This window comes from Dermochelys coriacea, chromosome 19, assembly GCF_009764565.3.
Source record: "Dermochelys coriacea isolate rDerCor1 chromosome 19, rDerCor1.pri.v4, whole genome shotgun sequence".
Lineage (NCBI taxonomy): Eukaryota > Metazoa > Chordata > Testudines > Dermochelyidae > Dermochelys > Dermochelys coriacea.
In genome coordinates this window covers 12,466,473-12,491,234 of record NC_050086.2, presented here as the reverse complement: position 1 = coordinate 12,491,234, position 24,762 = coordinate 12,466,473, and the positions used below count along the sequence as shown (strand labels likewise).

General features: G+C 47.3%; 1 protein-coding gene across 2 annotated transcripts; it reads right to left on the bottom strand.

The window, feature by feature from the left end:
* Positions 1–503: 503 nt before the first annotated feature.
* Positions 504–24,021, bottom strand: LOC119845326 (CCN family member 2-like). Of its 2 annotated transcripts, XM_038377488.2 has the most exons (7): positions 23,930–24,021; positions 21,487–22,023; positions 20,097–20,426; positions 14,731–14,944; positions 5,360–5,599; positions 2,796–3,007; positions 504–1,756 (listed from the first exon to the last, which is right to left on the bottom strand). In XM_038377488.2, exons 3-7 carry the CDS (start codon positions 20,403–20,405, stop codon positions 1,445–1,447), a joined length of 1,287 nt encoding a protein of 428 aa, XP_038233416.1. In that variant the 5' UTR covers positions 20,406–20,426; positions 21,487–22,023; positions 23,930–24,021; the 3' UTR covers positions 504–1,444. The 2 variants fall into 2 exon arrangements, with proteins under 2 accessions (XP_038233416.1, XP_043362088.1); XM_043506153.1 differs by lacking the exons at positions 21,487–22,023; positions 23,930–24,021 and having other exon boundaries at positions 20,097–20,718.
* Positions 24,022–24,762: the final 741 nt, after the last annotated feature.

Here is a 24,762-nt window from a genome sequence, read left to right as displayed (position 1 = left end):
AAGCTCTGCTCTGAAATACCGCTATGGATGGTAGCATAGGCACAGTCCCAGCCTCTGCAGTTGGCTGGACCTCAGTTCTGCAACAAGGCCCCTTGATTCTGCATCATTCTGGTAGAAATTCTGTCCCAGCTTCAGATGAATTAAAGAATGGAGATAAAGGGAACTTAGAAATGGTGGGATCAGCCCATTAGCTGGATGTTTCCGCTAAAACGAGCAGGCATTAAATAGTAATGTTGATATTTGGGCCATCATTAGTCTTCAGAGTTAACATCCCTCTGAGGCAAATGGTTCACACCTCTCAAAGCTATTGCTTCAGGCTAGTTGCACACTCTGGTAGATACCCCTGCACTGGTTATACTTGGGCTACAATTGTAAGATTTTTGTTTGCAATTGTGAGGACTAGCAAAAATTTTCTCTACTGGAAGCTGGGATTATGAAGCATAGTTCTGCGGCAAGAGATGCATCCCATGACTGACACACAGGGCCCCAGTCAGAGCTTTTCATGTTGTCTCAATAACTCCAGGTCAAATATGCTCAGTTTACAGTTAAAGATTGTTTTTTTTTCCTTCCAGCACCTCAAACTCTCCCTGGGATCTGACCTAAGCTGGGTTCTTCCTGTTCACACACCATCAGGAATAAAGACTCTACAACTGAAACTTAGTGACAGCCCACCACAGCCCCATCGTCTATGGAGATGCCTCGTACTGGGTATGGATTTTCCAAAGAAAGCCACACAGCAATGTTAGGTCTCTTGCAATGGAACCAGCTGGCCAACACATTGTTTCCCTTGTAACTCTCTCTCCCATTCTCAGTAGACCCCAGGGCACATGCAGGGTCATCTGGCTTTTGAAAAATGGCTAATGTCAGAGATGCTAGTGGATGCACAGGGCTCTTGAGCTGCTGACTGCTCTGGGACATAGGGTATCAAACAGAGGCACTGAGCAGGGAAAGAGAATTTGTCAAACAGCACCAAGAGATGGCAGGTGTCAATAAGTCAAGAGTAACTGACAACCAGAGCACTAACCCATCACTGGGCCAGGACTACTTTCATTTACAGGGATGCATTGCAAAAAGACAGATGCCTATGCACCAGGGCCCTAGTCTGTTGTTTAATGGGAAACAGGCCTAGCACATTGATATACATTCAGACTTCCTGGACCTCTCCTTTGCCTGCTGCCCTGGGTTTGCTGCCAGGTACCGGCACAGCAGGGGCTTTAAGAAATTGTTCACCCACTGCACTTTCCGCTAGAAATGGGCCTGGGCCACAAGGCTTAGATCCGGATCCAAACTGCCTCAAAGTCTGGGGAATTTGGATCAGGATTTCAGTCCAGGCCCATCTCTGTTTCCAGGCTCGCCTCGTTCTGCCTCAACATCCTCAAAAGGAACCAGCTCGCCAGGGACTTGAGAGCACTCAACGCATTGGCCTGACCAGGGAGAGGAGGGGCTACTGCCTCTGTATCTTGACATGGTCACCGGTCATCCTTCTGCGGTAGGTAGCCAGGAAGATATCGTTGTCCCTGGGGCAGTCATGGTGGCAGGAGCACGTCTTGATGAACATTATCTTACGCTGAAAGAAGTCCCCCTCCGGGCACCTGAACTCCACCTCTGCAGTGGTGGTGGTGTGGGGTGTGCAGCAGCGGCCATCTGTGCAGCTACCACAGAACTTGGGCCAATAAGAGTGGGCGCTGGTGCAACCTGAGAATTCAAAGCGGATTCCCCGGCGGGACTTTGGGGTCCGCACGCACTTCTTTCCTTTCTGGGGAGAGAGCAGCAGGAAAGAAAAGGTTAACACAGCAGGATGGGATCACACTATGGAAAAAGGCACCTATGGTGGCGGTGGGGGGAGAAAAACCCTCAGAGGAAATACAAGTGGTTTCATTTGGGTTGAAATTCATTGTTTTTGGAAACATTTTTTTATTTTAGTGTCGCCGGCTCTATTGGGGAAAAATAAAGCAATGAAATGTAGCTGTGGGGAAACTGTTTTAAAAAGCGAGAGTGGGATTTTTCCCACCAAAATGAGGGGGGAAATTTTTTAACATTTTTCCAACATTTAAAAAAATTGGAGGAAAAATGGGGATTTTCAAAGAGCTCAGAACACTTTGGTGAATCGCTTTGATTGAACCCAAACACCAGTTTTCACTGGATATAGATCTAGATATAGATAGATAGGTATAAATTGTTTGACCAGCTCTAGCTACATGACCTGATCCTGCCAGGAGCCAGCGCTCAGTTCCCACTGATATCAATGGAAGTGGAGGATGCTCAGCACCTTTCGGGATTGGGCCCTGTATGAGATGCAGTATTCAGGGGAACTGATGTTCCAAACATCCCCTAGGTTTTCAGGGCTGGAGGGGTGAGGATACGTCTAGTAATGTGGTTGATGGACCTGCAGAGTGAGCATCCCGGCCCAGGCCCTCTGGATCAATAGAAGTGGCACCTGCCCATGCCAGGACTGAACTGGGCCTCTGAATGTTAGCTAGGATGGGTGTGCCATGACCAGCATCTTGGGGAATGAGCTGGTGGCCTCCAGAGCAGGTATTTGTAGTTTCATAGATTGTTAAGGCCAGAAGGGACAATTAGGCCATCTAGTCTGACCTGGATCAAACTGATGTGTGTCCCAGGCACACAGAACTGCGGTGCAACCCATGCCCAAGGTCTCTGCGATGGCAGGGAATTGACCGCTGTGTAGTCAGCCTCGTCCTGCTTTGTCCTACCGACTCCAGCCCTGCTCCTGTCCTGTCTAGTCTCACAGATGCTGGTGGCCCCTGCTCCCAGCTTCCACCAGCAGACAGTACCTTGATGATCTTCTCCCTGGGGAAGTCACAGGGCCGGACCATGCAGAGCCGGCTCTCCTTCTCCAGGCGGCACTGGGGGTTGTCATTGGTAACGCGGGTGGAGATGCCCATCCCACAGCTCTTGGAGCAGGCACTCCATTCGGTGGTCTGGACTAGGCAGTTCTCCTGGAGGTCATTCAGCTCAGGCCTGGGCACTGGGTTCTCCCTGTAAACTGACCCAGGTCAAAAGGGACACGAGAGCATTCAGGGACGTGGCACAAGGCACATGGCCAGGTGCAAAGCAAGTGAACATCTGCGGACTTGCTCTGCTGGGCAGCTCACAAGCTGGCACTGCCATGTTCTCCAGCGATGGGATAGGAGGTGCGGTAAATGAGGCCCTGCCAGAGCTATTCGCCCTTTCACTAGGAGGGTCAGCAGGGTCTGGTCTCCTTTCCCCGCTTCTGTCAGCTCCAGTCAGTGTAAACCTAGCTCTGATTTGGTAACTAGATGATGTCTGAACCTTTTCCCCCTTTCTGATGGTCATTCGGATGCCCTGTAGCCACAAAACAGGAGCAGCAGAGTTAGCAGCTGCACCCGCCTCTTCCACAAGACCTTGCCAACGGTCCTTAGCTCCGACCAGAGAAGATTAGTTATTACTCAAGGTGGACTGGCCAGATCCAATGTGGCTAGTTCAGTTCTACCCCCTCAATCTTCCTCCCCAGGCCCTGCTGTTACAGTAGTGTAGCTCACGAAAGCTTATGCTCTAATAAATTTGTTAGTCTCTAAGGTGCCACAAGTACTGCTTTTCTTTTTGCGAATACAGACTAACACGGCTGCTACTCTGAATTCTTTCCCCTCTGTTACTACAGGCAGTCACACGGAACCAGCTCCTGATGCAGAACTGGTCACCCATCCCTCTGCCACTCATCGCCACTCCACAGTCCTGATCGAGGGGAGGGGACTCACCATTCTACTGGCTAATCACTGGTTTCTAGAGACAGCCCCAGATCTGAAATCCCAAACTATGGGCAAGTTTGGAGCTAACTTCAGGGCTTTGGGCCCCTGTCTATTTTCCAGCTAATTGCTCTTCCCTGACAGTGCAATCGGCTGCACCCTCATCTGTCTGTCACTCACCTGCCAATCGCTAAAACCTCCAACCGCACACCCTTAGTTGTCACCAACCACCCCACAATGGAACCCATACTGGGTATCATCAAACAACTACTATCCTTACTCTGTGTGGACTCCATCCTGAAAGAAATCTTTCCGGAACCCCCTCTTCTGGCCCTCAAAACAACCCCCAACTTCACCGAGCTCCCAACAGACCAGGACCCACCAACTCAAAGCGGCACCAGACCCTGTCAAAACAACAGATGCAAAACTTGCAGATGTATCTCCACTGCTACCATGATCAACACCCCCCACAACACACCTTTCGAGACCCATGGCTCCCACACATGCCTATCACAACATGTGAGGTACCTCATCCAGTGCACTACATGCCCCAATAAGAACTATGTGGGTGAAACCAGACAATCACTGAGCTCTCAAATAAACTCACACAGGAAAAGAATAAAAAATAAAAACACCCTAAGACCGGTGGGTGAACACTTCTCACAAAGCGATCACTCCGTATCTCACCCCTCAGTCCTTGTCCACAAAGGAAACCTGCACAACGCCTTCAAAAGACGAGCCTGGGGGCTTAAATTCATAACTTTGAAAATATTGGGTTTGTTTAGTCTGGAGCAGAGAAGACTGAGAGGGGACATGGTCAAAGTTTTCAAGTACATAAATGGTTGTTACAAGGAGGAGGGAGAAAATTGTTCTTCTTTAACCTCTGAGGATAGACCAGAAGCAATGGGCTAAAATTGCAGCAAGGGAGGTTTAGGTTGGACATTAGGAAAAACTTCCTAACTGTCAGGTTAGACACTGAATAAATTAAGCACTGGAATTAATTGCCTAGGGAGGTTGTGGACTCTCTGTCACTGGAAATTTTTAAGAGCAGATTAGACAAACACCTGTCAGGCACATGACCCCACGTAATCCTCCCACCAATGTGTTGCTTCTGGCTTCTGCCCAGCGGGGAGGGGAGTCTTGGGGCTTCAGCCCCACCAGGCACACCTACCGGGGCTTGGGACCTCAGCAGGAGCAGGGTTTCAGCATCAAGCCCTGGCATGCACCTCCCACAGGGCTGAAGCCCTGAGACCCCCCTCTCAACAGGGGCTGAAGCCCCCAGCCCCATCAGGCACCTCCCGCAGGGCTGAAGCCCCAGGCAAGCGCGCTCCAGCTCTCGAAAGTCTGAAGGTATGCAGCTCAGAGGGTCAGTAAGTTTGGCCACACCTGGCTTATTACAACTAGCTGTAACCCACTTAACCCCCCTTGCTGTCCTATGACTGCAGAGGTGTTAACGGGCCACTCTACCTTGAATGGTCCCTTGAAATAGGTGCTCACTCCTGTGAGGCTGGGAGTTCCTTTCCCAGACTTCCTGAAGAAGAGCTCTGTGTGGCTCAAAAGCTGATCACTCTCACCAACAGAAGCTGGTCCAATAAAAGATATTCCCACCCCCACGTTGTCTCTCTGCTCACCTGCCAGGGCTGTTTCCTGGCTGCCCCCTTGACAGATCCACTCCTCACAGCACTGGGTTGGGAGTTTGACCCAGCGGGGGTTCGGGCAGTCCGGAGAGGGGAGCCGCAGGTCATCGGAGCACAGGGGGATGCAGCCGATGGCGCCGTCCATGCAGATGCATTGCAGCTTGCAGGTGGGCTGGAAGCTCTCACCATTGTGATAGATCTTTCCCAGCAGGTCACAGGTGGCCCCCTCGTGGGCTGTATGGAGAGATGATGGGGGGGGGAAGGGGGGAGAGTTGATGGAATGATTTAGCAGAAATGATCCAGGTGCTGAGGGCCAGGTCTCTTCCTCTAGGGGACTGCATGGTAACCAGAAATCAAAGCATGTGAACATCAGCTTCCCTGGCCTGAGATCTATGACTCCTGGGGGTGTAACTTGATCTTCCCACAGGCATCTGGGGTCCCAAGCTGCCAGTTTAGAGTCTTTTCCTTGAGTGCCTGTCTGAGGGGAGCCTGAGTTCACCAGGGACCAGACTGCACCCCTCCCCTCAGGGTAAGCAAGCCCTTCTAATTGAGTTGGCATGGCTGGACAAGGGCAGTTTCACCTGCAGCGAACTGAGCCCCCATCCAAATATGAGAAGGGTGGGGTGTGACCTCTCTGTTCACAAACCCATCGAGCAAGCCAGTAATGCACAGGGGTCATTTCCGGTGCAGCTGTGCTCAAAGCCCCACATCTGAGACAGGCTGGTAAAATCCTGGTAAAAAGGCTGGTATGGGAGATGGACTAGGGGACCTTGAGGTCTGGTCCAAGCGTGTGTTGCTACAATCCAGCTAAATGCTTTGGATGGACAGTGCTGCAGAAGCACGAGGTGCTGACTGTCGTTTTAGGTTACAGCAGGGGGCACTAGCACCCTGCAGGACTGACCACAGCATCGAGATCTACAGGACCGGGTGAGTGCCCAGGCAAGAATAAACTGGAGGCTCCAGGAATCATGAGAAGCAAGGAAGAAGCTGGCTGACAGCTCCTGTGTGTAGAGCTAGTCTGAGGCCTTATAAATGCCCAGAGGAAGAGCTATTGCCTGGAGCTCTCTGTGGCAGAGAGCGGGTCCCCTCACGCAGTACAGCAGTATTTGAGTAGGGATGGGCTGAAGGCCAGATCTCAAACACCCCGAAATTCTGGGGAGTTTGGATCCAGTACCTTGGTTTTGCTCCATCACTTTGGGCCAGGTTGTGAACCCCATTGACAAGACTATTCATGTGAGTTATGCTCCCTGGGGCTTGCTCTGTGTTCATACAGGGCCTAGCACACTGGGGTCCTGCTCCATGACTGGGGCTGCTAGGTGCTACCATAATGCAAACAAATAACTGCTCGGCAGTGTGAGCAAGTGGTTCACAATCTGACTCACAGTGATCGTATCAAACTCTTTGCTGCGAGGACAGCTCTGGCTGATCCTCACTAACCTGGTTCTTTCACAGGTTTCAGAGTAGCAGCCGTGTTAGTCTGTATTCGCAAAAAGAAAAGGAGTACTTGTGGCACCTTAGAGACTAACAAATTTATTAGAGCATAAGCTTTCGTGAGCTACAGCTCACTTCATCGGATGCATTTGGTGGAAAAAGCTTTTTCCACCAAATGCATCCGATGAAGTGAGCTGTAGCTCACGAAAGCTTATGCTCTAATAAATTTGTTAGTCTCTAAGGTGCCACAAGTACTCCTTTTCTTTCTGGTTCTTTCAGAGATGGATCTGGGAAAAGGACACAGCTAATCTGGTTTCAGAGTAGCAGCCGTGTTAGTCTGTATCTGCAAAAAGAACAGGAGTACTTGTAAAAAGAAAAGGAGGACTTGTGGCACCTTAGAGACTAACAAATTTATTTGAGCATAAGCTTTCATGAGCTACAACTCACTTCATCGGATGCATAGAATGGAACATATAGTAAGACATATATATATATACACACAAATACAGATAAGTTGGAAGTTACCATACAAACTGTGAGAGGCTAATTAGTTAAGATGAGCTATTATCAGCAGAAGAAAAAAACTTTTGTAGTGATAATCAAGCGGGTCCATTTAGACAGTTGACAAGAAGGTGTGAAAAGAAAAGGAGTACCGGTGGCACCTTAGAGACTAACAAATTTATTAGAGCATAAGCTTTCGTGAGCTACAGCTCACTTCATCGGATGCATCCGATGAAGTGAGCTGTAGCTCACGAAAGCTTATGCTCTAATAAATTTGTTAGTCTCTAAGGTGCCACCGGTACTCCTTTTCTTTTTGCGAATACAGACTAACACGGCTGCTACTCTGAAAGAAGGTGTGAGGATACTTAACTTAAGGAAATAGATTCAATATGTGTAATGACCCAGCCACTCCCAGTCTCTATTCAAACCCAAGTTAATAGTATCTGGTTTGCATATTAATTCAAGCTCAGCAGTTTCTCGTTGGAGTCTGTTTTTGAAGCTTTTCTGTTGCAAAATTGCCACCCTTTAATCTTTTACTGAGTAGCCAGAGAGGTTGAAGTGTTCTCCTACTGGTTTTTGAATGTTATGATTCCTGATGTCAGATTTGTGTCCACTGATTCTTTTGCATAGAGATTGTCCGATTTGGCCAATGTACATGGCAGAGGGGCATTGCTGGCACATGATGGCATATATCACATTGGTAGATGTGCAGGTGTCTTAGAATCATAGAATATCAGGGTTGGAAGGAACCTCAGGAGATCATCTAGTCCAACCCCCTGCTCAAAGCAGGACCAATCCCCAATTTTTGCCCCAGATCCCTAAACGGCCCCCTCAAGGATTGAACTCACAACCCTTTAGGTGAACGAGCCCCTGATGGTGTGGCTAATGTGATTAGGTCCTATGATGGTGTCACTTGAATAAATATGTGGACAGAGTTGGCATCGGGCTTTGTTGCAAGGATAGGTTCCTGGGTTAGTGTTTTTGTTGTGTGGTGTGTGGTTGCTGGTGTGTATTTGCTTCAGGTTGGGGGGCTGTCTGTTAGCGAGGATTGGTCTGTCTCCCAAGATCTGTTAGAGTGAGGGATCGTTTTTCAGGATAGGTTGTAAATCTTTGATGATGCACTGGAGAGGTTTTAGTTGGGGGCTGAAGGTGACAGCTAGTGGCGTTCTGTTATTTTCTTTGGTGTGCCTATGGTAGTAGATGACTTCTGGATACTCTTCTGGCTCTGTCAATCTGTTTTTTCACTTCAGCGGGTGGATATTGTAGTTTTAAGAATGCTTGATAGAGATCTTGTAGGTGTTTGTCTCTGTCTGAGGGATTGGAACAAATGCGGTTGTATCTTAAAGCTTGGCTGTAGACAATGGATCGTGTGATATGTCCTGGATGGAAGCTGGAGGCATGTAGGTAAGTATAGCGGTCAGTAGGTTTCCGGTATAGGGTGGTGTTTATGTGACCATCACTTATTAGCACAGTAGTGTCCAGGAAATGGACCACTTGTGTGGATTGGTCGAGGCTGAGGTTGATGGTGGGATGGAAATTGACTGGACTTCTACATAGAATGCTTCCGTCAACGTGCACGGGCTGAAATTGTGGAAAAGCAACATCACTTGCCCCATAACCTCAGCTGTGCAGAACACAATGCCATCCACAGCCTCAGGAACAACTCTGACATCACAATCAAAAAGGCTGACAAAGGAGGTGCTGTTGTCATCATGAATAAGTTAGAATATGAACAAGAGGCTGATAGGCAACTCTCTAACTCCACATTCTGCAGGCCATCATCCTCTGATCCCACAGAGGATTACCAAAAGAAACTACACCATCTGCTCAAGAAACTCCCTGAAAAAGCACAGGAACAGATCTGTGCAGACTCATGCCTAGAACCCCGACCAGGGGTATTCTATCTGCTTCCCAAGATCCATAAACCTGGGAATCCTGGACGCCCCATCATTTCAGGCATTGGCACCATGACAGCAGGATTGTCTGGCTATGTAGACTCCCTGCTGAGGCCCTATGCTACCAACACTCCCAGCTATTTTCGAGACACCACTGACTTCCTGAGGAAACTACAATCAATCGGTGATCTTCCTGAAAACACCATCCTGGCCACTATGGATGTAGAAGCCTCTACACCAACATTCCACACAAAGATGGACTACAAGCCGTCAGGAACAGCATCCCTGATAATGTCACAGCACACCTGGTGGCTGAACTTTGTGACTTTGTCCTCACCCACAACTATTTCACATTTGGGGACAATGAATATCTTCAAGTCAGTGGCACTGCTATGGGTACCCGCATGACCCCACAGTATGCCAACATTTTTATGGCTGACTTAGAACAACGCTTCCTTAGCTCTCGTCCCCTAATACTCCTACTCTACTTGCGCTACATTGATGACATCATCATCTGGACCCATGGAGAAGAAGCCCTTGAGGAATTCCACCATGATTTCAACAATTTCCATCCCACCATCAACCTCAGCCTAGACCAATCCACACAAGCAGTCCCTGATTTTCCTGAAAGAACCCCCTGTGTGACTGGAGACTTGGCAGGATTGTGACATCAGATACCATGCAAGTGAAACCCAATCCAATCAAAATCTCACTTTCCCTCCTAACTGTTTAAAACTGTTGTTTTCCATTTGTTGATGTCTATTCAACTCAAAGGTTTGGAAGACGCTTAGGAGAAATGTGCTCTTTTTAAAAGATTGACCATATCAACCCTTCAACGGGGGGCTGAGAAATCTTCCAATCCATGGCAGAGACTTCCAAGAAGTCCTCCAGCAAAGCCAAGGAACATCAGACTTAATGTTCCAGATATTTCTAAGATAAAGAGAACAAGTAGACCCAGCCCCTAATTTAAAGAAAAATCATCCTTATAAATCATAAAGCAGCAAAAAAAGGCACAAATTACTGTCTTAGCCACAAGACCAGCCTCCCTCATATGTGCTGCACAATGATACAATACAGCTTTATCACTGAACCAGGTAAGGGGACCATTTACCTCGGTGAGAATGAACAGTAGCAATAAACAAGCAGCCTATCTTTGCAGCATTCATCTAAAGGCATCCTAAAACCTTTCTTGCCTTGGCTACCAAGTGCCAGCACTACAGCAGTTTATCTTAGTGCAGTGTTTCCCGTGGTCCATCTTTCCAGAAGTTACACACACTGCAGCCCTGGGTGTCAGTTTCCAGCCTCATATTTATACGGTTGATTTTAACACTAACCCAGCACAGAGCATTCAAGCCCTGCAGTACACAGCATTCTGAGAAGATGTATGAATCACAGTGCATCTTGTCATGTGTTCCTGATGGGCTTGTTCACATAAGGGGGGTACTTCCTACTCAGATGAGAGTGTCTCCCCTTTCTTGAATTCCTTTTTCTGCGGTGGAGCACACAGTTCCGGCTGATGTGCGGTCAGACACATGGATCCCTGCCACTTGCTGGGTCTAGTGAATCTGTGGTCTAGTGAGCCTGTGGTCATCCTTGCCTGTGGACCAGGGCTTTCCTCCCTTTATATGACATGTAGGTACAAACTGTGTGTGGCAATTGCACATTTAAAGCCTGTAATATTCTGTGGCAGAGTACAGAAGTCTTGGAACCTGGAAGCCGGTGTTCGGAGATGGACATACCGATGTGCAATCGCCACACACTTAAAGATCCATACACTACACAAAAAGAAAAGGAGTACTTATGGCACCTTAGAGACTAACAAATTTATTTGAGCATAAGCTTTCGTGAGCTACTTCATCGTGAGCTGTAGCTCACGAAAGCTTATGCTCAAATAAATTTGTTAGTCTCTAAGGTGCCACAAGTACTCCTTTTCTTTTTGCGAATACAGACTAACACAGCTGCTACTCTGATACACTACACAAATAAGCCTCCTGACTATGAAATGTTCCCACCTCTGGATTTCCTGGGGACTCCTGTCTATGTATCTGTATTTTCAGCTTTAAGCTCGTTGGGGAAGGAATTCCCTCTAGTTGTGATTTATGCACAAAGTGTTGTGCACACTGTTAATAATCCTTATCCTCTTTGACTTCCCTCTTTCCTTTTCCCCTCATGCCCAGGCTGGCACTAAATTGTGATGGTTCTCCTTCTAATAGTCTTAGAATCTCCTCTTTCCTTCCCCTGTCCCCACTGCCAAAACCGTAGTTCTCCCTCAACTGGATTCCTGTAAACTTCTCTTCTCCAGTCTCTCAAACTCTCCCCTCTTCTCTCTATCCAATACAGTAACTCCTCACTTAACATTGTAGTTATGTTCCTGAAAAATGCAACTTTAAGTGAAACAACGTTAAACTAATCCAATTTTCCGATAAGATTTAATGTGCATGTGGGGGGTTAGGTTCCAAGGACATTTTTGGGGGGCAGACAAAAGGCATTATTTATTGTACTGTACTGTACTGTGGTTAGGAAGTACCCCTGGCTTACCCCACACAGGCACAGTCCGCTGTAGGCAAGGACGCTAGGAAGCACCTTCTCAGCAGCAGTGGCAGCTTCCCCCCCAGAAGAACAGGCACCGACTTTGCCGGGGGATGCTCCAGGCCCACCACTTCCAGTCCCTGCTCCAGACCCACCTCTCCCCCCCCCCACTCCACCTCATCTCCAGAACACTCCCGGAAAGTCCTAAGTGCTGGGGAGGAAGGGGGAGGAGGCAGAGAAGAGGAACTTGTGCAATGCTCCCTTGTAAAGTCGCGGCTCTTCCACCGAATCTTCCAAGCAGTGGGCAGAGCAGACAGCCAGACGACATTATAAGGGAGCATTGCACAACTTTAAACGAGCAAGTTCCCTAATGGAGCAGCAACACAACTTTGAAACAACGTTAAGCAGGAGGATGTTAAGTGAGGAGTTACTGTTGCCAGTAGCTGAAGTCATCTTCCACTTCCACCACTCCATCTCTCACCCCATCCTCAAGTTCCTTCATCGTCTCCAGCTGCTAATGTGCTGAGATGTCAATGTGATGGTTCTGACAGGAACAGTGAAAGCCACTAGGGTGCAAATTTTTCTAACAGATGCTCACAGATTCTAGGCTGAAATCCTGGCCCCACTGAAGTCAATAGATTTTTGCCAGCTAATTTTAATTTCCCATTTTAAGGTCAGAAGGGACCATTGTGATCGTCTTGTCTGGCCTGCATAACACAGGCCATAGAAGTCCACCCTGTGATATCTGCATCAACCCATATCTTATGGCTGAGCGAGAGCACCGCTTTTAGAAAGACATCCAATTTTTAATTAAAGACTTCGAGACAGAGACTCCACCACATCTCTTGGTAATTTGTTCTAGTGGTTAATAACCCTCACTGTTAAACATTTACAATTTATTTCCAATCTGAATTTGTCTAGTTTTGACTTCCAGCCATTGGGTCTAGTTCTGCTTCTTTTATGCTTATGTACGAGGTGTGACCAAGCCAGTTGTTATGAGAACACTACAAACTCCAGATACAGTTAGTGGTATCTTTCTATTACCAATAGTTAGATATATCAACTCATGCAAATTAAAACTGAGAAACGTGCACTCACCTCTAAAGGCTCAACCACAGATTTAACAAGTGGGGAGGAAAGAAAATTAAACAGATCAAAGAAAATAAGACTGATCAAAGAAGAGGACAACTGGCTTTTGCAAGTTAAACTTGCCATCTGAATTCTGGCAAGCAAGTGAAAAATTAGCACACGATAAAAACAGCAACTGCAACAAGTAACCTGCAACTCTATTGACTCCAACTAATTCTGAAATACTGTGGCTGGAGCACTAATGGTAGCTAGAGTTAAGGTTGTGTGAGCGTTTCTATTACAACCCCATTTTCAGTAGTTTAAAAGTTTCCAAAACTTTTACCTCTCAGGCAGTCTGTTGTAGCCGTGATAGTCCCAGGATATTAGAGAGACAAGGTGGGTGAGGTCATAGCAGCCACGGGGGAAAAATAGTGGGTGCTGAGGACCCACTGGCAGCCCCCATATCAGCTCCCCCTCACCCCACCTCCAGCGCTTCCCGCCCAACAGCAGGCCCGTGGATAAGCGCCTCCCGCTCCCTCCCCGCGCCCCCCACCTGCTGCAAACAGTTGTTTTGCAGTGTGCAGGAGGCTGGGAAAGAATGAGGAGGAGCGAGGATGCAGTGCACTCAGGGGAGGGGGCGGAACTGGGTGGGAAGAGGCAGTGGAGGGGTGGGGCCTTGGGGGAAGGGGTGGAGAGCGGGGCCTGGGGCAGAGCTGGGGGTCGAGCACCCCCTAGCACTTTGGAAAATTCGTGCCTGTGGGTAAGGTAATATCTTTGATTGGACCATCTTCTGTCGGTGAGGGAGACAAGCTTTCGAGCTGACACAAAGTGAACACACTTTGTGGGAAATGAAAGGTTTCCCAAGCCTGAAGAAGAGCTCTGTATAAGCTTGAAAGCTTGTCTCTCTCTCACCAACAGATGTTGGCCCAATAAAAAATATTCCCTCACTCACCTTATACCCCTCAGGCAGAAATTTTCCAGCCCTGGTGATCTGTCCAAGGGCAAATTTTTTGGAAAGTTTGAGCCAAAAATGATGCCACTGGTTTTTGGGGAGGAAAACAAAGAAAAGTGGGAGGGGGACAATATACTTCCTCCACTATGAAAAAAAAAGTCTTGATTTTTTGTTTTTATACAGTCCTACTGGCACAATACCTTTTGCTAAAACGCTGATATTGGGCAGGGATGTAATAGTTTTCGCTGAGAGACGCTCCAGGAGGGGTCTGGTGAAAAGAGGTTTGCATTTGCAGTTATCAGGATGTGTAGAGGCCAGTTGGTGCATACACACTCTTTTGCAAATGATATTTTTGGCTGTTTCTATTAATGTTTTGAACACAGAAAGGCCTGGAAATAAGGTGTAAATTTATAATGGTGAGAGTAATTAACCATGGGAACAAATTTACCCAGGGTCCTGATGGACTCTCTGTCACTGACAATCTTTAAAATCGAGATGGGATGTTTTTCCAAAAGCTCTGCTCTAGGAATACTGGTGGGGCAGGTCTCTGGCCTGTGCTATGCAGGAGGTTAGACTGGATGACACAATGGTCCCTTTCGGCCTTGGAATCTATGAACACGTGTGTACAATGTATTTAAAATGCTACCGTTAATGTGATAGGGTAGAGAATTCTGCTCTGATTACAAAAGTAACATTACTTTACAATAATGGTCCAAAATGGCCTCAAGCACTGGGGACATCCTGGTCTCTCCTGTTCTCTGCCCGTGGCTCACAATGGATTAGTTGCCTGAGGACTGAAATGTTTTGGTCTAACTGGTGTCTGGTCTGTGACATAGGAGGTCAGAGTAGACGATCAGGTGGTTCCTCCTGGCCATGACTTGTCTGGTCTGCCCCCCTAATGGAGGTTCTGATGTCCCTCTGGCTCTCCCATGGTCTGTGGGGCCTCGGGGCAGGGCAGCTTCACGCTGGAGGGATACATAGCCGCTCACCTAAGCAGATCCCGACGTCTCTGTGGATTTTGGAGAAGTCGCAGTAGAGTCCCTTGTGGTGATCGCAGGGTGTCTGAAGGGAACACAGCTCACCCAGCTGCTGGGCACACACCTTACAGCATCCGCAGGCATCCCACACGTGGCTGGTGCCAACAGGGCACTGCAGCGGCTCAGAGGGGCACTGGCATGGGTACGAGCACGTCTGTGACTCTGCCTAGAGGACAGACAAGCCATGAAAATAAGACTCTTCTTCTCACAAACCAGCAGGGGGGAGAGATTAAAAGTGCATCCATCTGCTGCCCCAGCTCCAGCAGGATAAACCAACCTTTCTCTCCCTCTCCCCAGTCTGGATGCCATGAAGGACCTTCCACGCAGCTCTAGATCCCCCTGGGAGGCAGGGTCAGCTTTAAACACTAACAGGGCAAGCGAATGCTTAGAGTTCCCCACTCTGTGGAATCGGTCCCCTTCCCTTTGACTGTATCAACAACAACATACCTGGCTCTTTCATCAGTACATCTCAAAGCACTCCACAAAGGAGGTTACCATCATTATTCCAATTTTACAGATTGGGAAACTGAGGCACAGAGTGGGGAATGGATTGGTCCAAAGTCACCCAGCAGCACAGCCAAGAATAGAACCCAGGTTTTCCAAATCCCAGTGCAGTGCTATATTCAAAAGGCCACATTACCTCTCCAAGTATGCCCTGAGAGGTGAGCCCCACCTTTTTGGGGACCTTAATGTAACCTCCTTCCTTGGGACCTTACAAAAGTAATACCATCCCTACTCAAAGGACTTCAGTGTGCCCTTCCCTCCTTTCAAACCCCACACTTCAGTATTTCTGCTGTTTGATTTCACATGGTGAACAAGGTTGGGCTGGGTCTGAGGGATGGGAATGCTCTCGGGAAAACCCGGGATCCTGCAAGTGATGGTGGTGGTACAGTAGGTGGCAGACTTCCCCCAGAGCCAGTGCTGAACCAGCCCCCCAGCTGCTGTACACAGCATGGTTTGGATGAGATGTGAAACCAAGGTCATTAGCCATCTGCTATGTTCCACCCCAGAGGTGGCTGCAGTTGCAGTGACAAAATGATTTTTGTGTATTATTTGCATGTGTCAGTCTAAGCTTACTACATGTTTTGACAGGTTTCAGAGTAGGAGCCGATGAAGTGAGCTGTAGCTCACGAAAGCTTATGCTCAAATAAATTTGTTAGTCTCTAAGGTACTCTTTTTCTTTTTACATGTTTTGAGATATCAATGTAAAGTAACAAAGCAACCAAGTTCATACACATCTGCTCTTGTATCGTACCCAGCCCTTGTTGGTAAAGCAGCTTTCTTGTATGGTTTGTTTTGTGACCAATAACAGTAGTAAAACTTTTCCAGCTGCTTTGGCTGTTGTTCCCAAACACTGTCCTAACTGAAGCTCACCTGGGGCTAGGAGATGCCAGCTGCTTTATACTCTTGCAACAATCAGCACAGTATGGTATAGAACAGGGATTTGTCTGAATTATAACCCACAAGACCTCAACAAGTCTTACCCCATTCAAGAGGAATTAATCTAATTCTCTTTGAAAACTCCTAGTGCAAAATCTTCTTGTAATAAAGCCTCTAACACCACCTTACTGCCTGTAACACACCCATTCTCAAACCGCAGTCAAGAGCTGGCAGGATCCTCCCTGTTTCCAGCTGTGAAGCTGCATTATAAGAAGCTGACGGTATTTCAGTGCTTTCCTCTATTTTTCAGGTTTCAGAGTAGCAGCCGTGTTAGTCTGTATTCGCAAAAAGAAAAGGAGTACTCTATTTTTCAGTTGCTGTAGTTGCCAAAGGGGCAAGATATTCGATCAAGACTGGGTGGAGAGGTGGGTACGGGGAGGATCATTGTCTGCCACAATATCTATATTAAGATGTGGTCCGTGCACTGAAAAAGTTAGCAGCAGCAGACATTCTCCAACACTGTGGTGGCAGCAGCCTATTTAAAAAAACACTCTCAAAATATCTGTCTGATTTTTTTAAATTCCCAATGATGACAATCTTAAATGAAACCAAATGGAATTTGAATCATTCCCTGATCTTGTCACTGTCAGTGCTGATTGCCTCCTTTCCCAACTTCACACAGAGAAACTGAACTGCTCTGGTTTTACTTTTTGTTTATAGGCAGATTAACTTTTCATTCTCAGGTTGCAGAGAAAGGATGGTCTGGTGGCTACAGCAGCACAGACCCAAATAAGCTAAGTTCTCTTCCTAGCTCTGCCACAGAACTGCTGTGTGACTTCACACCACTCATGTCACCTCACTTTGATACACAGTACACCTGGCGCCAATGTGTATTCAGACTCCGATCTGCTCTGGTTTTGCGTCTTTTAACTCCTGCTAGCGGGGTCAGCCCAAAACATTTTCGCACCTGAGGTGGGGAGCTCAAATGACGCCTCCCAGGCCCCCTCACTTGGGCCAAAACTTTGAAACTCTGAGTCCTAGTGGTGCTGCCCCACCCACCCACAGTCTGGCACCTGAGACAGCCACCTCAGTTCGCCTCATGATTAAGGCCAGCCCTGCCTGCTAGCCTTACAGAGTTAACAAAGCAGCAAGTCAGCTGGAGTCTTTTCTGGCTCATCCACTATCAACAGTGAGCAGAAACAAGGACCATGTAAGGTAGGGAACAGCTAGTATAGATTGGGCAGGGTTGAAGTGGCTACCTGGAGTTCCCTTGCTAGCACCTTCCATTAGTTATTCCACTTCCATGAAATATTAAAAGACGATGAGCATGAACTATTCTGCAACGTGCCTGAAGACAATTCCTCATTCCTGCCCATATTCTTTCTTCTAGAATTTGCCTCGATACAAAGAAGATGAACCCAGGGTCTGAAGTTCAGCTCCAGATCCAAACTTCCCCAAAGAGCTGAGCAGGGGCTTTGCAACAGACCTGTGCATAATACAAAGTACCTTTTTAACAGGTTGTGCTGCAGAGGTGGGTGGAAAAAGAACCCAGGCAGTGGATCAGGCAATGTACATTTCATCTTCCTCCCACCCACAAAACTTGCTGGCCCTGAAGTTCCATGCGGTTGGAGTTTTCAATGGAAGGGGCCCCACTTCCCTTTAAAGGCCTGATCCTGCTTCTGTTGAAGTCAGTGGCAAACGTCTACAGACTTCAGTGGAAACAGAATTGAGCCCATATTATGGATCAGAGCGACTGGAATTGAAAAAAAAAGAGGCCAAAAAAGATGACTCCCCTGCGCTGGTTTTGCTGGCAGCTCTTGTATGCATCACAAACATCGTTTGCAAAGCTGCCACTCCCAGGAGCCCTGAGCACTGACTGAGCTGCAGTTGTGGGCAAAAAGCTGACTAGCAGAATCACATCTCCAAGCTGCATATATATTCCCCAGCACTGGCTCCCAGGTCCCATCTCCTCAGCTTACAAGTCAAAACAAGATTTTCCTAACTGCCAGCACTGCAGGCTGAACCTAGGTACCTGGAAGAAGAGAGACGAGTAATGTTCTTTCTGCTTCACATAACTCTTAGCACTGATGAAGAATCTGGGGTGGGGTGGGGTGGGAGAAACCAACTCACATCTCTGCAGCTGCTGGCTCTGCAGCATGGACAGTAGGGAAATCTTGGGACCGATCAGTGAACCAAGCAGCTCTAACACCAGGGAAAGAGCAAACGCAGGCAATGACAAAGGGTTCTTTATTTTAAAAAACCCTGCTTTTTGGCTCATGATCCCATTCAAAGAGGTGGGAAAGGGTACTGTAAGGCTCAATTAAATGTTTACAAAGCACCCTGGGTGCTTGGGACGAAAGGTGCAAGACAGGTATGGTTAATGCTCTTTGTATGGTCGGACACTGACAGGGATAAAGGGGGCAAAGTGTGATCATTCCAATAGTCCTAACACTGGATTAGTTTGGATAACACTGCTTTACCCTCCATTATAGGGTTTCAAGGCACTGATAAGCAACACACTTGTGTGCTAAGTAAGAATCGCTATCCCCTTTTCACAGATAGGGAAACTGAGGCAGGGAGAAGCAGTGACATGCCCAAGTCACAAAAGTCAGTGGCTGAGCTGAGAACAGAGCCAAAGAATCCTGAATCTGAGTGCTCTGCTCTAACCACTAGACAACACTCCTCCTCAAGACCTAGGAGCAGAGTTCAGGAGCTCCTGCTCCTCTGTTCTAATCAGATCCTTGCTCCCCTCCTAGAGCTAGGAAGAGAAAAGGAGTCCAAAGTCCCATTTTCAAAGCATTCAGCAGATGCTTGAGAACATGATCTCATTTGGATAAATCAAATTTGTGACCAAAGTTTGACTGTTAAGTGTTTCAGAAACTATGTTTTTTATTAATTATTATTATATATTATGTGCGTTGCTGTAACACCCAGGAAACTGGGTCACAGACCAGGACCTCATTTCACAAGGCGCTGTACAACCACAGAAGAAAAAGACAGTCCCTGCCCCAAAGAGTTTGCTAATTTCCCCTCAGCACAGAAACTACCCAGCCCCTGATACCATTATATTATAAGCATCTCCGTACAGAGATCAGCATTCTTTCTGTTTGGAAATCACGGGGCACATTTTTGGTGCTACCAGCAACAATCAATACACAGAGTTCGTCTACCTAAAGCATTTTGCATACATCAGTGCGATAAGCCACAGAAATCTATTTAGATCCACAGCAGCTGGCGGCATGGACCTCATCTCCTTACTGGTCTGCAAGGTGATTAGTACAATTTGGGCCCTATAATAACAAATCATCATCATCATTAATAATGCCCCTGTTGCTGTCATTTGGATTGTGGTCACATCCAAAGGCCCCATCAGAATCAGACCCCCATAGGTACTGCACAAAACAAAGCGAGACACAGTCCCTGCCCCCACACAGAGCTTCCAATCCAATTTCTCCTTTAGATTTCAAGCTCATGGTTTCCAGGAGCAAACAGCTGCATTTCAATAACAGCTGTTTTTCTTAGCAGGAAGGAGGGCACATGGCTGAGATATCAGGGTTTTCCTCCTAGAAGTGCCACACATTAGGCAGGTAATGCTGCGGGTAAGTTGTTTGACCTCTCTGTGCCTTGGGTTTCTCTCCTGTAAATTGGGGATAGCAGGAGAGCATGGGGGAGCTTCATCCACACGTTTATGAAGTGCTTTGAGATTCTTGGGCAGAGGGCACTACACAGGTCACTGTATGTCTGCAGCATGCCGTTCTGAGCGTTATTTATCGACGCAGTGTGTTGGGATGCCAAGTTAACAGCTAACTCCTCCTAGGCGCTGTCAGAGGCAGGTGACAGCTGTAACAGTTAGGCTTGCTGAAAGCATTCTGCCCGCATCAAAAAAAGAAGCTGCAAAGCTCCTCCAATAAATAAAACAACTGCAGTACGGTACATACCCAGCCAGGCGCAAGGAGGAGAAGGAACAGAGACCGGGTTATTATCCCAAAGCTGTCACACATCCTGAGCAAGAGGGATGGGGTTTCAGACTGACAGCTCGCTCGCTCTCTGCTCTGTTTGGAGAATGCTGCACACAGGCTCTTCTTTAAATAGCCTCCTGACGGGGTGTGCCCTGCACTTGAGTGACAAGCTGGAGAGCGGCCCAAACTGGGTGAACCAAAAAGTGTCCGAATTCCAGAGAACATTAGCAGATTCCTGTGCGCCTGGTGGTCACGGGGCTGCTGGTGGAGTCTGGGACTCAGCTGCATTCCACTTGGGGAAATCAAATCCTGGAAAAAAAACCTTTGTGCTCGGATTTTATTATTACTCCCTCTTTAATTCTAAAAGTATGAAGCTTGAAACAGCTTTCTCCACTCCCCCTCTCCACCTTCCTTTTGGCCACAAGAGCTGTACTCTTAAATAAGTGAAGCTTTGTTGGGCTAATCTTTTCCCCTTGCAAGAGGAAGGGACAGAAAGTTTAGCTTTGTTAGAAGCCATTCGGTACCATAAGTGATAGTTTCAGAGTAGCAGCCGTGTTAGTCTATATTCGCAAAAAGAAAAGGAGTACTTGTGGCACCTTAGAGACTAACAAATTTATTAGAGCATAAGCTTTCGTGAGCTACAGCTCACTTCATCGGATGCATTACGATGAAGTGAGCTATAGCTCACGAAAGCTTATGCTCTAATAAATTTGTTAGTCTCTAAGGTGCCACAAGTACTCCTTTTTTTTTTTTATAAGTGATAGTGCGTCCGCAGGGCCTGCAGACACACCCGGCCCAGGGGAGTCAAAGCTACAAGACAACAAGCCCTGAACCCAGTGCTCCTGGCTAGGGTGGCTTCTTCCGCTTTAAGGAAGTGAAAGGCAATAGGGCCAAGCTTGCTTTTAAGGGATGGCAGCTTCCCACAATGTTTTAATTTGGGTCACAAAATGGATAGAGGGGAAGAGCACACACCTAATGTGACCAGATGTCCTTATTTTATAGGGACAGTCCCCAAATTTTCCAGGTTTTGTCTTATATGGGAGTCTATTATCCCCCACCCCCATCCTGATTTTTCACACTTGCTATCTGGTCACCCTACACACACTTGTATCACAAAGTATGATCTTTTGGGTGATTATCGCTGAAATACAGGACCTAGTGTCTCCTATAAAGACAGAGCGTGGGGTCATATAAAGTGACAGCCTTTACAATCCAGGACAGTTATTTTGCTTACACCTGCCTAGCAAGGCAGAGCACTCCCACCACGCAGGAGATGAGCAGGATAGGAGAGCAAGGCTGGGAAATGAACTCAGGATATGTATATGGCAGAGAAGAGCAATCTCAGGTCTGGCACAGACTGAATACATACCTGTGGTGCTCAGGAGTCTGAAAAACCCACCCCCCTGAGTGCTGTAACTATGTCGACCTAACCGCTGGTGCAGACGTGGCTAGGTCTACTGAAGAATGCTTCCATCACCTTAGCTACTGTCGCTTGGGGAGGCAGAGTTCCTAGCGTGATGAAAAGCCCCTTCCGTAGCTGCAGCTTGCGGCTACACTACAGGGTTATAGAGACATAGCTCTGATGCTGTAGGTAGGCTGCTATATTCCCCGTAGGTTAGATGAGCCCAGAGTCCATGCTGGCTTGGGGAGTGACAGACCAGGCCTGGGAACTGGATCCAGGAACCTTGTAGAAGAGCATATCGTGCTTTGCACCAATCAGGTCTCTCGGCTTGTGAACATTCCAAGAGCGGCACGAGGTGGCACTTTTGATTGGTCTGGCCACAGGAAGCTGGGAAATGGCGGCACAGGTAGCAAGGTGGGGGGGTCCAGGAACTCCTGACGGGTCGTTCTGGCTCTGCTGGTGAGTCATTGTGTGCCCTTCACCTCTGTCTCTGAGTTTCTCTATCTGCAATACAGCATAAGACAACAGGGCAGAGATAATATGCTACCTACCAAGGGTGCTGGGAGTTTAAATGTATACATTAATATTTCTCCATTGCTTTTCAAAGGTAAAACACTCAGTATTGTTAATAAATAAAAGCATAATAAAATTACACATACATACAACACCAATATGAGAACCCTACTTAACCAGGGTTCCTAACAACAGAGCAGCCATTTATTTTCTAAGCACTGCGCCAACATTGACCAGCCAATACTCACCACCTCCACGGGAGCTCATCAAATATAGTTATCCCCATTGTAGAGATGGGGAAATTGTCCCAGAACTAGTCATGTCTGGGATTAGAACTCAGGAATTTCTGGGTCAGTTGACTCACCCATGCCATTTATAGCTAACACAGCAAACCTGAAACAAAACTGCTATGGAAAATAACTATCACCCACCAAAACTTCACCTTACTGTTCAATGAAGCTGCTTAGCAGCCATATCTCATCACTGTAAATTCTCAAAAGCAATAGTTAAGATGATATTTAACAAGATTATCTCTACTGATTTAATATATGGGGCAGCTGCAAACAATGTTGTCTGATGCAAAATGTGCTGTTTAGATTAGAAACAGTTTTCCCCATACATTATCATATGTTCTATGCTCCTTCTCCATCCTTCTCTGTTTATTCAAGGTGACTGTGTGAAAGCAGGACCTTTATTTTTTTTCAATGCATATAGAGAGGAAGGGTGCACAGTGATTAAATCAAGAGTCTGGAGACCTGGGGCATGATTCTCATTTACACCAGAGCCCAGTGTAAAGGGGCCATAAAGGGGGTGGAAGAAGGAGCCCTTTGACAATATGCCCTGTGGAGGGGACCTCCCTGGCCAGTGTTGGCCCTACCCCAGCCCTACTTCCAACCCCAACTATAGGGGGTGTGGACAAAATGCGCTATACCATGGCCATTCTCTGCCTCCTGCACTCACAGAGGGGCCAGGAAAGCAGAACATAAGTAGGAGCAGCCCTGAGGATGCTCCAACTTACTCCAGGTCCTGTTCTGGGCCCTCTACAGCCTCAGAATATAGGGAGTGCAAAAGTGGTCTAAAGCAACATCAAGTCTCCCCCCTTCCCCTTTCCTGTCTCAGAATAGGATCCTAGATTCTATTCCTTGTTCAGAGTCGCAAAGTGAGTTAGACGAGCAAGTCACTTGAGCTCTGTTTTGCCAACAGTAAGACTGGGTGTTGTGACGTTTCATTCAGACTTGTAAAATCCCTTGGGATCCTTGCATGGAAGGCACCAGTAAAGTGCTAACCACATACTCTGCTCCTTCTGCCCTTCTCCCACCTGAAGATCTGTGATTTCACGATCATTTCCATAGCAGCTGGTTCTGACGCCACTAACAGATGATTATGTCTCTGCACAGAGGAGTTAATGAACTGGAAGTGGCATAAACACACAGTGCCCAGGAGCAGTTACAAGACAAAAGCAGTCTAGCCAGACACTGATACAGATCTGGGCTTGGAAGCTGTCACACCTTTAAGCTGTGCTTTAGTTGTGCTGTCTAAGACCCGCTGCTCAGAATTGTACTCTGGAGGACATGCACACGTAAATAAGGGAGGCTGGGGCAGGGCACTGTGCCCCTCTGTTCTCATTTTCCTCCTGTAACAAGGAAATAACCCACATCTGGATTGCAAATCATTTTGACCACTTTGTAGCTGTGACATCTGTGCTTCTGTAAATCCTAGACACCTTTGTTATTGCTCAATAACTTACGGCGATCACCCCGGTATAAAAGGCCGCACTGTCTATTGAGGTGGGGCTGGGAGTTCTTGAGTTCTAACCCTGGGTCTGATACAAACTTGCTGCATGACCCTGAACAAGCTACAGCCACGCCATTACTTGGGGATAATAATACTTACCTACCTATCAAGGATGTGCGATGGAGCAGGCAGCACTACAGAAATATTATTAGTATAATTATTGTTAAGCAACACTGGGCATGTTTTCAGCACACAGCAAAAATAATCCCTCTCCGGAAAAAAATATTGTCAAGGTGAAGTTACCAGTGCAGGCCTTTGTCAGTGGTCTGCGTGCATATTATCTTGCGAGAATGTTGCTAATAAAATGCTCACAATGTTAAAAACAGGTAATGCTGAGTTAAAGTCAACAAAGCTGAGTATGAGTCAACAGTGTGCGCTTGTTGCCAAGAAGACTAACGGCATTTGGGGCTGTAGAAATAGGAGCATTGCCAGCAGATTGAGGGATGTGATCGTTCCCCTCTATTCGGCATTGGCGAGGCCTCATCTGGAGTACTGTGTCCAGTTTTGGGTCCCACACTACAAGAAGGATGTGGAAAAATTGGAAAGAGTCCAGCAGAGGGCAACAAAAATGATTAGGGGGCTGGAGCACATGACTTATGAGGAGAGGCTGAGGGAACTGGGATTATTTAGTCTGCAGAAGAGAAGAATGAGGGGGGATTTGATAGCTGCTTTCAACTACCTGAAAGGGGGTTCCTAAGAGGATAGATCTAGACTGTTTTCAGTGGTAGCAGATGACAGAACAAGGAGCAATGGTCTCAAGTTGCAGTGGGAGAGGTTTAGGTTGGATATTAGGTAAAACTTTTTCACTAGGGGAGTGGTGAAGCACTGGAATGTGTTACCTAGGGAGGTGGTGGAATCTCCTTCCTTAGAGGTTTTTAAGGTCAGGCTTGACAAAGCCCTGGCTGGAATGCTTTAGTTGGGAATTGGTCCTGCTTT

What these genes read in the sequence shown, in the direction of transcription:
- LOC119845326 (XM_038377488.2), bottom strand. Translation starts at nt 20,405, where the DNA reads ATGCAGCTGAGTCCCAGACTCCACCAGCAGCCCCGTGACCACCAGGCG. An exon ending in AGACGTCGGGATCTGCTTAG is followed by an intron (nt 5,600 to 14,730) that starts GTGAGCGGCTAT and finishes CTCTCCATACAG; the next exon opens with CCCACGAGGGGGCCACCTGT. An exon ending in CCAGGGAGAAGATCATCAAG is followed by an intron (nt 1,757 to 2,795) that starts GTACTGTCTGCT and finishes CTCTCTCCCCAG; the next exon opens with AAAGGAAAGAAGTGCGTGCG.